This window comes from Apis laboriosa, unplaced genomic scaffold (assembly GCF_014066325.1).
Source record: "Apis laboriosa isolate Shangri-la unplaced genomic scaffold, ASM1406632v1 scaffold22_cov146, whole genome shotgun sequence".
NCBI lineage: Eukaryota > Metazoa > Arthropoda > Insecta > Hymenoptera > Apidae > Apis > Apis laboriosa.
The window spans coordinates 243,891-259,093 of NW_025222414.1; the positions used below are offsets into that span (position 1 = coordinate 243,891).

At 33.6% G+C, this 15,203-nt stretch overlaps 1 protein-coding gene and 3 non-coding genes across 4 annotated transcripts; all 4 read right to left on the reverse strand.

The window, feature by feature from the left end:
• Nucleotides 1–2,793: 2,793 nt before the first annotated feature.
• On the reverse strand, nucleotides 2,794–2,955 carry LOC122713150. Its single transcript, XR_006346457.1, has one exon. It is a non-coding gene; the product is annotated as a U1 spliceosomal RNA (small nuclear RNA).
• A 914-nt stretch (nucleotides 2,956–3,869) lies between these two features.
• LOC122713149 lies at nucleotides 3,870–4,031 on the reverse strand. The gene has a single exon (XR_006346456.1). It is a non-coding gene; the product is annotated as a U1 spliceosomal RNA (small nuclear RNA).
• A 657-nt stretch (nucleotides 4,032–4,688) lies between these two features.
• Nucleotides 4,689–4,851, reverse strand: LOC122713151. The gene has a single exon (XR_006346458.1). It is a non-coding gene; the product is annotated as a U1 spliceosomal RNA (small nuclear RNA).
• A 476-nt stretch (nucleotides 4,852–5,327) lies between these two features.
• LOC122713119 lies at nucleotides 5,328–6,354 on the reverse strand. The gene is made up of 3 exons (XM_043933277.1): nucleotides 6,257–6,354; nucleotides 5,629–5,949; nucleotides 5,328–5,564 (listed from the first exon to the last, which is right to left on the reverse strand). Exons 1-3 carry the CDS (start codon nucleotides 6,288–6,290, stop codon nucleotides 5,533–5,535), a joined length of 387 nt encoding a protein of 128 aa, XP_043789212.1. The 5' UTR covers nucleotides 6,291–6,354; the 3' UTR covers nucleotides 5,328–5,532.
• Nucleotides 6,355–15,203: the final 8,849 nt, after the last annotated feature.

Here is a 15,203-nt window from a genome sequence, read left to right on the forward strand (position 1 = left end):
GAAACACGGCTACCTTTCACACGTTCCCGGTTTTCGGTCGTGGCGGAGGCAGCCACGAGTTGTGCCGCTCGAGGCCTCGATAGACCGAAAACGGGTCACTGTTTTTTTTTTNNNNTTTTTTTTTTTTTTTTTTTTTTTTACCTGTATATTTTCACGATCCTCGTTATAATCCACGTGTCGATGGCGTGGTACAAACCGGAGAAATATTATTCGACGAGCAGTGTGATTAGTTGCATTCGCGTTTGAAAAATAACCACTGGTAATTCGCGCACTTGTTTCGCTCGTCGAGATTCGATTCGATCGATGGTTACTCGATATTTTTTAATCAAAACGATCAGGGATGCGTTTTCAAGAATGTACACGCTCTGTATCGTATACGAGAGTCATTAATTGGATTATTCTCGTGATACTTGTTTATAAAAAAAAAAAAAAAAAAAAAAAGAAAGAAAAGACAAATTATAGGAATTATAGGAACGATAATGGTATATATTGTATTCCCGTTGCATTATTCGTTTCGGAAGAAAGGCGATATTGAAGAAATATGCTGTATATGTACGATAGACCGCGCGCCACGCATTCCATTTATCAATCGAAGATATTTCAAAGATCCGGCTCGATAATACCGCCAAACCTATACAATACCACGGACAATACTAAGATTATTCGAGAATGAAAATGAAGAAAAATTTTATTGAGAAAGAAAGAAAGAAAGAAAGAAACAAAAAACTGTAGCTTACTTACGTTTCTATACAACAATAAGTATTCATTAACGTTAACCGTAATATTAGAAATGTCAAACGTGAGAGACATGTACGCCGTTAAGTATAACATTAAACGACGGATCGTGAATAAACGCGATAAGCCGTATTGAAATAAGCCGAAACGTGGCCCTGTTTACACACTCGTATGAAAGACACGGGGAAGTGTAGCAGACACTGTATGTAAATACATAATATACGCCGGTATATTCCGCGATACGTTCCGCTCGATGCTTTTTTACCTTTTTCGTTCCTTCGAGCGGCACACGGCCGCCTTTCTTTCTTGATTTCTCAAAGGCAGCGATCAACTATGGAAATTTTGTAACTAGTACTCGAACCCGGCCAGAGAGCAGACATCCGTGTAATTCAAAAGTACGGATTTTATTGGATCCCGTTCTACACAGTTTTATTGGCGTATCCCGTATGAAGCGATCGGTGACATCCCCCTTTGAAGTTATTTACATATTTATAAGTATACTATGGGCACGGCTATACGGTATATAACCGTGACGGTACGCCGGTGCAGACGATGCATAAAACGTATGTACCATCGTACCAATGTTAATTCGGTGTAAATATTATCAGATGCAAACGATCGTTTTGATCGATTCGATCAATTGTACTTCCCATTTAATTAGTTCCTGTTTAATATCAATCGGAATTATAGATAAATCATAGATAATACAGTTTATTCGATTAATATTTGTGGAACAAATTAAAAAGAAGATTTTAGAAACGGTTATTAAAACTTTGACAAACGTCCGATTTATTTTGACGTTTACGATACAATTGATTTTTTTTTCTTTTTAATTTAATAAAATAATAGATTCGTTCGATAAATGTTCAATCTATCGTATCGAGATGTTCTGTTCGTCGTAAGGTCCATTTCTCCTGAATTCTAGAAATGTTACCTTTCAAATGCAATTTTTCTGATTAATTAACCGATAGCTCTCGAAATCAATTTCAGCAGCAATTAAAAGATTAGTCATTTGAACCGAAACAATTTTTCTCCACGAATCTAAAGAATATATCCTGGACGAGAGTAAAAACATAAGACTAAGAACAAACGATGCATGTTCTCGACATGTTCTTAAATCATCATCGATCAAAAAAAAAAAAAAAAAAAATTTCACGTGCCGATTCGAATTAAATTCAAATATAATTCAAATTTCGATTGAAATTCTAATTCAAACTACGCAAACATTCAACTTTCGACAACACTATTCCGTGAAAACAGAGTATTATATTTATTTTACTATATATACGGTACGAAAGGGGAAACGGATCGCAAATATGAAGGGGAAGAACGATCTTGCATCGAAATTTTACGGTTTTGAATGAAAGGAGAAAGTGAATCTACGACGAAGAAAAAAATGCAATATCGATTGAATATTAGAATCTGAGTGCATGCAAAATCAACGAGCACACATTAACTCCTTTGACTTGCTAAATAGGTTAATTTGAATGTTTAAATTCCAGGCCCGTTCAACTCAATTTGCGAGGACTCTGAGTCTGTTTAATTCCTTTCCTTCCACTATCCAGACAGTACTTGCATCAACTACCACTAAGCCAGGCCAGCTGGCCTGTTAACTTCCAACACGTTTCGAGCGGCCGACATACGGAAACGTCCGACAGCCCCTCACACGGATGCTTAAACGGGCCATGTGCTTCCTATATCGTTTAACTAGAGACTGCCACCTGTGCTTTAACACTGTAATTTTGTAACATTTCGTGCCTCCCTTCTAATTATCCTACTAAAAAAGATGACAAGTCTAAATATGCTTGTCACTGGTTGCAATATTGCAGCTTAATTACAAGAGGACTGTGTGATCAGATATTGCAATTACGATTCCAATTAAATATGACGTAATAAAAGATGAAAGGGATTCGTATGAAATATAAGTTGTATCAAAAAAATTCTTTCAGTATTATCAAATATCTAATATTATTGTTACTATCACCATTAATTATTACGATTTTTGATAAAATTTGATAAAGAGATATGATAATTATATACCTTTAGATGATATATTGACCGGGAGAGCGCGAACGCAGTCCCGACTAACAAAAATTGTACGTCCGAGATACCCACATTAGGGGTATTCGCAGAGGTCAGCCCAACCGTAGTGCAATGGAAGAGCCTCACCCTGGAGGAACCGCCTTTATGATCACGGTAACCTCTACGCCAGGTAAGTATGCTTTTATCCGATGCTTCGAGTGACTTAAGCCCCTACAATGCAATTGTAACTGCGAGAAAACCTGTGCACCTAGCACTACATAACGGAAATTTTTGGAACTAACGACAATCGATCGAATTTTAACCCTATCTCTATTTTACTATTAATTTACTAATTTATACTTTAGGTTTAAAATAATTTCTTTAGTAAAATCTATTTTAAAAAAATTAGAAAATTGTACAATTAAAAACATTAAAAATTATTACAATTAATTATTTGTATCGCATGTAATATTGTAAGTTGTAATTTGAATTTCTTGGAAGTTGTAGTCTACTGTATATAATTTGGCTGACTATTATCGCCGGCACAAATACGTGAATTAACATTGAGAATGTTCATTTGAATACGGAATCATTATTAGGCGTATGTACGTGCTTAGACATTATACACGAAAACGAGACACAAAGGTAATATTTAATCACTTCATACATATAATGGTGTAGTAATTACAGAATATTATTACTTTGATAAGTACTTTGAATGAGATAATGATTACGAAACATGAAATATACAATGCTAAAAATCATAAATGAAATATTTGATATCAAATATCAAAGTAGAAGTAGGATTTAGATAATTTTACATCTAATATACTATATAATATAAAATATTTGTACGATACAGAACTTGTGAAATAATAAACAAAATTTGTTTATAAAAGTAGCTTCTTATTAACGTACAAATAAATATTTCAATTCTAAAGGGAGTAGGAAAAAATCAATAAAACGAACAAGTACAAACAAAAAAAAGATGTGTGCGGAAAGAATAAATACTTTTCTAAAATATTATTTACATAACAGATACATAACACGTTAAAATATGTTTAAGAAAACCATTAACTTAGATATGATATTTCCTTTTGATTATAAATTATCCGGGATAGCGCGAACGCAGTCCCGACTACCAAAAATTGTACGTCCGAGATATCCACATTAGGGATATTCGCAGAGGTCAGCTCAACCGTAGTGCAATGGAAGAGCCTCACCCTGGAGGAACCGCCTTCATGATCACGGTAACCTCTACGCCAGGTAAGTATGCTTTTCTCTGCTTCTTTGACTTACTTAAGCCCACAGCGTATAATTCTAGCAGCGAGAAACTGAGTATAGATAGCGCTACGTAACGGCGACTTTAGGAACTAACTACGTTTTACGAACCTGACCATTTATAATTTCTATTTTAATTTCAAAATCCAATTATTTAATGACAAATACAAAATAAAATTTAATTTTTCTTAATATTAATAAATTCTACTAATATTCTTTTAATAAATAATAATAAATATAATTAGAATAGAATATAAAATTTTTATTCTTATGATTGTTTTATATTATAATATAATATAAGCGATTCTTGCAACATAATTTATTAAATGAATGTTAAAGCATAAATAAAATTAAAATAAATTAATTAGTACGTAATAATAAGTTGCATTAACTATTAATAATATAATTATAACCTGCATAATAAACCTCATCGGTGAATATTTCAACATTAAAACATGCATTACAAAATATTTTAATAACATTTATAAATATTAATTTTTAATGAAGACATACTTCTATTATGACTTTTTACGTTATAAGATAACAAGAAATTTAAATAATCTATAGAAATTACTATGCAAATTATTCATTCATTTTTCACTATTGCAAAATTGTTTATTTTTCTCATTAAATTAAATATATAAAAATAGTCAGGATAGCGAACGCTATTTTCCCGACTATCAAAAATTATTCATTCGAACACTCACGTTAGGGATATTCGCAGAGATCAATTCAACTACAGTGCAATGGAAGAGTCTCGCCCTGGAGAAACCGCTTTCGTGATCGCGATATCTCTCTACATCAGATAAGTATGTAATAACTTTTGTGTTTCATAATATTTTTATCGTATTTATCTAATTTATCTATTTATTTATTTATCTAATCTAATATTTTCAAAATCGAGGAATCAAAAGTCAATTAAAACACACCATAGCGACAATTTAAGAACTAAATAATTATTATGTAAATAAATCCTTTCCAAATCCAAGGATACGAGATTTCAAGGATATTTTTGATTGATGGCATGTAATGTATATATTCAAATTTGTGTTGTTAATATGTTTGTTAAGACATAATAATTTTTAATTTACATTGTACAAAATGGACATAATATACATTAACACACTATTGTATATGAATATCCATAGAAAATATTATTTAATTCCATATACGTACATACGTACATTTCTATTTCTATTAATTTCAATTATTTATTATTACTGCCTAATAATATTAATATCTCGATCATATGAAATTTCTATAATTTTTCGTAATACAAATAATACATATTTCGATGTAAATATATTTATTTTCCAATTTATAAAATATTCGCGTTCAAATTATTCATGTAGAACATACATGTCTATAATCTTCAATCATATTTCGTATATATCGATGCAACAAATTGCAAATGATTTACTAACCTCGTCGTACCCCCTCACAGCAAACAAGATGAAGCCACACCGACGAATTTACGAAGGCAAAAAAACTCCTTCAACATTTTCCATCCCGTAGCTTGTAGTAATCTGAAAATAGGTGAAACGTTTCGATTGAATCACGTTTATTTAATGATTCATCGTTATTACTTACTGTTTCTAAACGCTCTCACGACATGTTTGATCGTGTCATTCACGGTGACAGTCGAAATTCGTAGTATCAAACAGCGATTGTAACACAACATATGACAAACGCTTGGAAAGGTACGATCATTGAATTCGCGATTTCGAGCGCAAATAGCGAGATTGCCATCACCATCGCTATCCTCTTTGTGCAACAATTGCAACGCCGATACGTTTCTATTTCCTTTAGATTCATCAACCTTTACCTTTACGTCATCAATACAATGATCGCAATCGCAAGGAGGATCATCTTTGGGAGGTGTGTACGTTTCCACCGTGACAACTATAAATACTAAATACCATATTATGAATTCCATGTACTGTAATTTGATGCGTCAATGTTTCGAAAGCGAAGGTAATTTTATAAATGACCGATTTATAACGAGTGAGTATTAATTTCCCGTGTTTCTATATTTTCAGCTTATTTATTTTAAATGAGACTTTGAAAGTGAAAGCAAAGCTTAAACATGAACGATAGTAATGTTGACTGTTAATTGGAATGTTAATAGTTTACGTGTGTTTGTTATATTGTACGGACTTGTGACGTGTTTGTATAGCATGAAACTCGTGAAATTCGTGTATTTGATACGTAAACCTACATATTATAATTACTTTACACGACGACGACTGCATGGCACGAGACCGGCAAAAACAAAAAAAAAAAAAAAACAGGAAACTACAGAAAAACGAAGTTACAAAATCAATGAACAAGCTCGCAGACGTTACCAGTGCAAACTGAAACTAACCGATGAATATACGATGTTGTATTTAGCGTATTGCAGTGCCGTGTCATAGATTAATTTTCATCATATTTATCGAAACTTTATTTCATATTCAAAAAATTTTTTTAGATAATTTCAACTACTGACAGAATAAATTCGACGATAAAAAATTATTTCCTATTTTTCATTGCGTATAATATATTTTACGCCAATAAAATAAAATAAAATTTATTGAAACAAAAATATTTAAATTAGAAGGTGTAAAAAATTAAAATTTCTCATCAGAGAACGTAAATAAAATATATATGAAATTATTATGGTTATACGTGTATGACTTCAATTAATGTTTATTTATAAAAATAAAAGATAGTCGAAAAGTTGTAGATACGAGTACGTTACTGTTTTATTGTGTGTCAAAGATATCGTCATAGTGGCCTTTGGCATCGGCACACTGACATTTGATATCAACACAACAAAAAAATTCAATACATATCGGAGATATAGTAGCAGACATTTGATCATGAATAAAATATCGTAATCTTTTTTCCACTCTTTGTTATATTTTTTTACGAAGCAAAACTATCTATGTAATGAAAAGCAAATGTATTGTCTACGAGAATGTTTTTTTTTTCCGATTATTTATTATCTTTTTTATACCATGAATTTTCTAAAAAAATATTTTCAAAAACTCAGTATTTATTGAATCGAATGCTACGACTAGTAAAAAATTTAATTTAAATTTAAATTTATTTTTATTTATAGAAAAGTATTTTTCTTTCCATTTTTCTTCCTACACAAATATCATCTTTATGCTAATTCTTTGCACGTCGTAACGTTCTAAATGATATAGTTGTCGGTCTATAGAGACAGAAACAATAACACTGAACTCTCGTTTCCACCTTGACCCGAAAGAGAAAAGAAAAATAACGAACGTTAAAGTTTATCTCCATGAATTAAACTGGTGAATCGTCGGGATCCTATATGCATGTTTAAATAATATCTCCTTAATGAATGCGGAATAATTTGCCGGAAGTTTTCAACAATCGAAACGTGAATGTAAAATGATGGAAAAAAAGAAAAAAATTCATTACAGAATTTTTCTTAAATTATTATTCGTTAAAATTATAATATCTGTATACAAATGAGTGAGTAAAACACTCTTAAACTAAAAACAATTTTGATTCTCTTCCTTGGCGCAAACGGCCAAGAGTTATTTAGAAAAACATTTTTAAGAATATTTAATAACTCGAGAGTAATACGCCGTGACGTATGATAAAACGAAATTCTTTCGTTTAGGCCATTAAGTTTATGAGAGTAATAAAGTTGCTTCACGGGCGAGGTAATTCAATAACAACTTGAACATACAGCCACGATTATTGTAGTAAATTAAACATCCCCACCATCTACCCACCAGCAACGAGTTGAGAAATGTCGATAAAAGTCGAAAGCCGTTTCGACCTGTAACTTAACGCCCGAATCTTTGAAGTTTATTGGCATAACAATAGGTATTTCGTGGTAGCTGACAATTGCATAATGTTGTGACTTATGAACTAATTTACATCTTAATCCGAGAGGGCCATTGTTCAACTCTATTGTTGCTCAAGAGCTCACTTGTGTCTAGGGTGGCAAACTTCGAAGGGCTGTAAAAACACGTCGTATTTACATTCGTCGATTCTCAGTTCTGTCAATGGTGGAGAATACGTGGAGACACTGTATAAAACATTTTTGTTTTATACGATAGGATGAAAAGCGAAAGATAAAATAAAATTTCATCATTTTTTTCAAAAATCGTTTTTTTTTTTTTTTCGAAGTTTCACACGACGAATAAAAGAGTTCAAAGAGTTTTAATCAAATATTTACGAAGAAAGAAATAACCAATTTTTAATTTAATGATGACTTTTTTTTTTTTTTTTTTTTTTTCAATTTATTTTTTTATATTTCAAGAAAACCGATCGATTTATGTCGTATAATAAAAATGTACGCCATCGTTAATTAATTTCGTCATATTTAATCTTCTCTTCGAAATATGGAACGTTCAATTGTACACCAATCTTTAAACGAATAGTAAGCGAGGTTGCCATCGAGCAAACGAATATTCCAATTTTCAGATGACATAGCTCGTCTTTTTCTTTTTTATTCGTCCTTTCTCGTCCGCCACTTGACTCCATTAAGCCGCTTCCAGACCCTGTCGTTCTGCCTTTACATTTTCATTTTCGATAAATTCGTTATAAAGGAGCTCAAACGCAATCAATATTAGCCATCTTATAAATATTCTTCTACTCACAACATTTTATACCGATTGTTCCCGACTGATACTTCTTATATCGAAAATAACTCCTGTTCCACTTTGCGTGAAAGTATCTCTACTAATAATTTCATTAGAGATAATTAAATTTAAAAAAAAAAAAAAATCTTATAAATAAAAATTCTCGAAAAACGGTAAAGCATAAAGATATCTCCTCCTAAAATTTTTAATAAACGTATCTCCTCGGTATTCATTTTAAACCGAAATCCATTCAATTAGATTATTTTTAGGTATTTATTTTCCACGAAATAAAAATATAAAAATATATATTATACATACATTGGAGAGATTGAAGGATATGTTCCCGACCAATTTATTTATTGCTTTTTATTTACCGTATCGGCTTTTTAAAATATTCCATTCATTTTTACCTGTAAGTAATTCCTTTAACTGCTTTCTCCGAGCTAGTTTCGTTTATTCGATTAATATATCGGATTCGAACGAACTTGTACAATCCTGATTAATTCACATGCACGTGTGTACAATAATATATTGGCGTATATTTCGTAATGATCAGTATGAACGCGGCTTTATATGCAACAGAAACGAAACGTGATTTCAAAAGAGGGGTATTGAAGTGATGGATAGTGTGAGGGTTGGCTATGGTAGAAAAAGGGTATTGGAGGGTGAAGAGGCCATGGAAAATTGTCAATCAGTACGAACCATCTAGACTTGATTACAACCCCCAGCATTGGACTTGCAGTTTGTTTCGATGTTTCAGAGATAGCTAGTTGAATTTTTATGCTGAGATAGTGGGGTCCGGTCACTTTTATGTATCTGTTGTGTATCTGCGGTTCACCGGCTCTACAGAGATTTCTTTTACCATTTTTCCTCTCGTTCGCGATAATTTTCAAGGCTGGCGCGACATTATTTATATACTTAGATTGTAAACAAATAGTTTAGATAGAAAAGATGCAGGCCATCAAAGGAAAAATACCGCATTGAATAAATAAACTCTTTGTAAACAAATCACCCAAGAAAATTAAAAGAAAGTTCATTCGTATTACACGGAGATGTGTCAACATAAAAAATTTATATTTAACATTGCGTTTTAATAATTTAAAAAAGAAAAATAAATACTGAAAACTTCCTATTATTGGAATGAAATTTTTCTTCGTAGTTGAATCTATGTACACGTATGCATTCTCATACACACGTACACACGTTTCTAGACAATTCTAATTCTTGATTTCAATCGACTCTCCGACTTTCAATTTCTTTTTCAGTTTATTTTACCATCTCCATTGTTATACGATCAAATCAATTTCAATCAACGTATTCAATGCTGCAAAAATTCAAAAACGATTAAATAGTATTGTCCATATATGCTATCTCTCTTTAAAATGTAGTATCCTCTTTCGAGGAAACTGTCCAAAAATTCTCTCTCTTTCTCTCTTTCTCTCAAATATATATATCTCTCTCTCTTTCTTTCAAATATATATATATATATATATATATACATTCACATCCCATCGAAAATCATTTCCGTAACAAACTTTCTTCTTTCCTTTCTCTGACCCCTTGAAAAGTCAGAAGTCGGGAACAGTTGCCAATGTCATACATACGTAACACAAAGAATAGAAACGCGACGAAGAGAATCAATTGATAAAAGCATACGCGTCGCTTCCAGACACGTGACTGGGCCGTGCCCAATCCCCATTTGTCAACCTATTCACTCCCTATATTCACTGTATTCCCGTGTCAATAATAACGATCAGTGGATGCAAAACCTAGTCCCACGTAGGACCGTGGAACAGTTGTCTACGACCGGCGTGTCTCGCTGCGTAGCACGTGCTCGTGTGATTACGCGGAGTGGGGAGAAGAGGGGGGATAAGAGTTCACACGGGAGAAGGATACGCGAATGTATGCGACACGTACACGTATAAGCGTCAACTATCCTCGATCCATACCTAAAATGAGCCGTAGTAGTAGTTTCGAGCGAGGAAGAGGGAAAGTAAGATGGCTCCTCATCGAGTGTGTACGAAGGCTTAGAAAGGAGTTAAGAAAATCTTTTGAGGGGGAGGGGGGAGGGAAGAAGATCGGATGGGAGAACGATATCGAGTCTATCCGCTCGAGGAAAGTTTGCAATTCATACAGTTCATGCGGAAATTCATTGTATCCGATTAATCCCCTCTCCTCGTCGTTTATCTTCCATCAAAGTTATCTTTAAATTTAGATCGGAGGATAAATTTTGTTTCGAGCATTTCCCCGAGTAAAAATTACACTTCGATACAGTTCGAAAATTTAAAAAATTTTTTAAATACTAGATAAATTTTTTAAATATTTGAGAGATATTTTTCATTCTTTTTTTTTTTTTTTTTTTGAAAAATTCAAAGTAAGAAGAAAGGAAAGGGGAAATTCGTGAATTTGTTATAGATTTTTCACTTGGCCGACTCGATTGGCCGTGTAATTTTATTTCTCGGGCAAACGATGAAATCGTTGTGATTTGTGAGCAATTTGAAAGCACGTGGCCACGATCACCGGAAGCAATTCCTGAAAGAAATTTTCAGATAATACAATTTATCCAGCAGCCGTTGCACACGTGCAATGTGTCAAATAAGAGATTACGGCACGTGCTCGACATTATCGTCGTACAAAAGATTACGTAAACTTGGAAACGATTTTATTCACGCGATATATCGTTGCACTTTATATCTTTATTTTTCATCGTGAATCACTTTCTCCTCATCCTCATTGTTGTAATTCGAATGTGAGCGAATATAATAGACACATAGAACACATAGACACATAGACATATAGAAAATCAATTGCGAAAGAGACTTCAATGTTTCTTTTTTTTTTTTTTTATTTTGCAGGAGTTTCAAAAGTTACAAAAATATTTTTGAAAAATAGAATTTATCAGAACACGAGCAGTGTATCGCGATTAATAAATTCGATGGTCGATATAACGGACGATACAAGTGAAACAGTCGAATGCAAAGAAATTTTATTGGCTTCGACGTTAATGGCGGCGGCCTGCCAGGAAGAGAGAAAAGAATGATGAAAAAATTTAATTAACAGCCGGCGCAAAGGGGAAGGTAATTTTGTCGCACTTCCAAGGAATCGCAAAGGAAGTCTGCGAGGGGTGGTGAGACATTGGACATTTTCCCAAGCATACAAGATCTGAAGAAATGAATGGCAGGGCTCTGCTCCCCCTTAAAATCTACGGTTAAAACGGTAGCACCGGTAGCATGGACGGATATGGCATTAATAGATTGAGTTTTCTAATTTGCAGAAGTACTTTCTATTAATAAATTATGAAACTGAGGCCCTAACGTACGAGGACTAATTTCCAATAGAGCGATAAGTCTAATTGATGTACGATATCAGGCAATTTTATTTCCTGAGAAATGTATCTCGAGTTTATTAATGTAAATTTTCATGAATATTGAATAGTTATTATTTTAATAAAAAAAGATGTATCGACGCGTCAATTACGTAAACGCACTCTACTACTATTTTTGAATATATTATGAGACAATATTCAATTAACTAATTTTCACTGATGAACATTTACAAATGTTTAACACAAGTATCTAGAGTATAAAATATAATTTTCCTTCCCTTAGTAAAATCTACCCTTAGCAAAACGTAATTACCATCTCGAGTAATATTATCAAGACTGCAAATAAAGCGCGTTTCACTCTCGAAATATTAAAAATGTTATCTAAACATATAAAAATATTATCTAAATGTAAATGGTGTATAAGAATATACTGGATGAAAATGAAAAAAAAAAAAAAAAAAATTCATTCACATCTAAGCTTACAGGAAATTGTAGTTTTCGCAAGAACAATCGATTGTTTTACCACATAAACGATGTACGCATTTTACCAGATCCTAGGACTCATTGTTAACCGAGTGTTTCAATTTGATGTCTGCTATTAATCAAAAATTCGTTATGCTTCTCCTTCGTACGCTTTCATTAATCTTTGATACATGGAAAAAAAAAAAAAAAGAAAAAAAAAAGTGCATCGTATTATCGCGGCAGGCCGATAAAACGTCGCGAAAAAAAATCTCACCTATCTGGCGCACAGCATACCGTGGAAATTAGTATTCAAAGGGGCCGATAATATCGCGTTAACGGGCTTTTCGTATTAGGAAACTTACGGAGAGTATTGATTTTACCAAACCTTTAAGGTAAACTGCGTCGAGCATACGAGTTTCGTTTGATTGACGAATTAACCGTTCGTGAACTTTTCCTCTCCGTCTCGTTTTCCGTGTCGTTCAATTCCTGCTCGTTTCGTTTCGATCGACCAATCGAATTACGCAATATATAATTTGACGAGAAGATTTTCAAGCTTCGATTGTATTTAAAATTTAAATACGTATAAACTCTTTATACGTGTCATCCGTAAATCCGTTGGAGCATTGGAACAGGAAAAGAGATTAATTCTTTCGGTTAAACGATCGATCGAAACAAATCTTAAGACGTGGCAAATCGATCGAGTGGATGAAATTTTTAAGGACGAATCATTATGATTCGTTGTTAACAACACATGTTAACAAGGCTCGTCGGAACTCGTCGGTTAAAAGCATGAAAGCGCGAGATACAAACGAGGAGAGATAATGAAATAAGCAAGGGAGATGAAACGAGATACCACGTTGTTGCAACTTTGCTTTCCAGCTCTGTGGACCAAGCAGTGTAACAGCGACGACACTGTTAGGCGGTTCATCAGTTCACCCTGTGGCAAACGCGAGGTTACTTCCATCCTCTTTCATCCCTCCTCCACATCCGTACTTTCTCTACGGGGCCATCAAACTCCATCGTCCCCCCTCCCCGATCTGAGGATCCCTGTTCCCAGTTTCCTATCCCCCGCCCTTATCCGCGCGAGGACCGGGACAAGGCTGACCTTTACTCGTTTGACCAAAGAGGTGAGAGATCCGCTTACGCTCACCACGAATTTGAGATTCCGTAAATCCAGCAAAAGTTTGAGACCTAGTGAGTCACTGGCTTTCCACTTATCTGGCAAACATACAAGGTAACGTGGGAAACAGACGGGGCTATGCTAGTTTCCGACACGATGGACAGAAATTGCGACGTAACGTCGAAAGGAAATCCATGTAAATTCTAGTTTCCTTTTCCTGGGAATCGGGCTATCTACCATTACTGTCCGCCCGGCGAAATATTAGCGGGATATTCGATTCCTGGGGGACACGTAATGGATTTGGCCCAACAACGCGTATTCATAACACTATGGATCCGACAAATCGGCGAATTTGAAACTAATACAGATGGAGTGGGAAAATTTAGAGTAAGTAATTAATTTCTCGATTTGGAATGTATATACATATATATATATATATATATGTATCACGAGAAGCGTGTTGAAATATTGAACGGTGATTTTGATAATCAGATTTTCATCGGAGTTTTATTTATTTTGCCTCGAAGACATCGAAAAATATTTAATTCGATTAAATATCGGAATATGACGAATGATTATTCAATAGATTTGACTTTTAGTTGAAATATGTAGATAATGCTTATAATCAGATTCTGGCGTATTCAAATTTCATTTGCACGTGTGGGCGTTATATCGATAAATCTTTATTTGTGTTGTACAAACAACGCTCGCTTCAATTATGTATCGAAAGCATTAATCAGCATGATTGAACTCATAAGCTGTAGTATACTAAACTCAAGATGGATAAATTGGAATTACAATTGTATTTTATTTAAACGAAAATTTAACTCGTTTGATTATTAATGAACGAATAAATGAATGAGTAATGTTATAACAATACTTTAACAATCGTAGTTGAAATATTGATTTTAAAATATATCTAGTACCGCATCCACCATCAGAGGAACTATTCAAACATTTTATCGGAAATCTTAATTGTTAACGAAAATAACGAAATCGGAATGGGTATAACGAGATATAAAAGAAGAGAAAATGCACTATCTCGTTCGCTTTTGTTCGCGATATATATATATAGGAGCCAGTATACACTTGATTCAACAAAGCAAATCAGACTTCGACACGCGAAGCAGGTATGAAGCATCACGCGAGGTATGCCCTCCCCTTGGCCAATCTTTTTCCTCGCTTCTTAGCCTTGCCCATGCTTCCTCGTGAAATTAGTGTCAAGCTAATTTCATGGCTGAATTTAGAAAACTTCTTTTGATCGTGTGTCTTAATGTTGCCCAACTAATTCTCTACGATCACCCCCTCCCTTCCTCCCTTCACCCTCTCTTCCATTTCTCTTTCTTCCTGATACAATCCCATTTCCATGAAATAACAATTGCTTTTTAACGTGAAGTGCATTATGAAACTTTTTATCGAAACAACTTTTGAACTTTCACGCGTTTACGAAAGGGTATTAACATGCGATTGTTAAATATTGCGATAATAACTTTCAGTAATATCGAATTTGTACCAATATAACTAATATAATATGGCAATGTAATTTAGTTTTTGTATTTGATTATATTTTATTCGCGCCATGCGCCTGCGCAGTTCCTATTTGTAAGTATCTACACATACATTTATCCCATATATGTATGAGTATGTATAT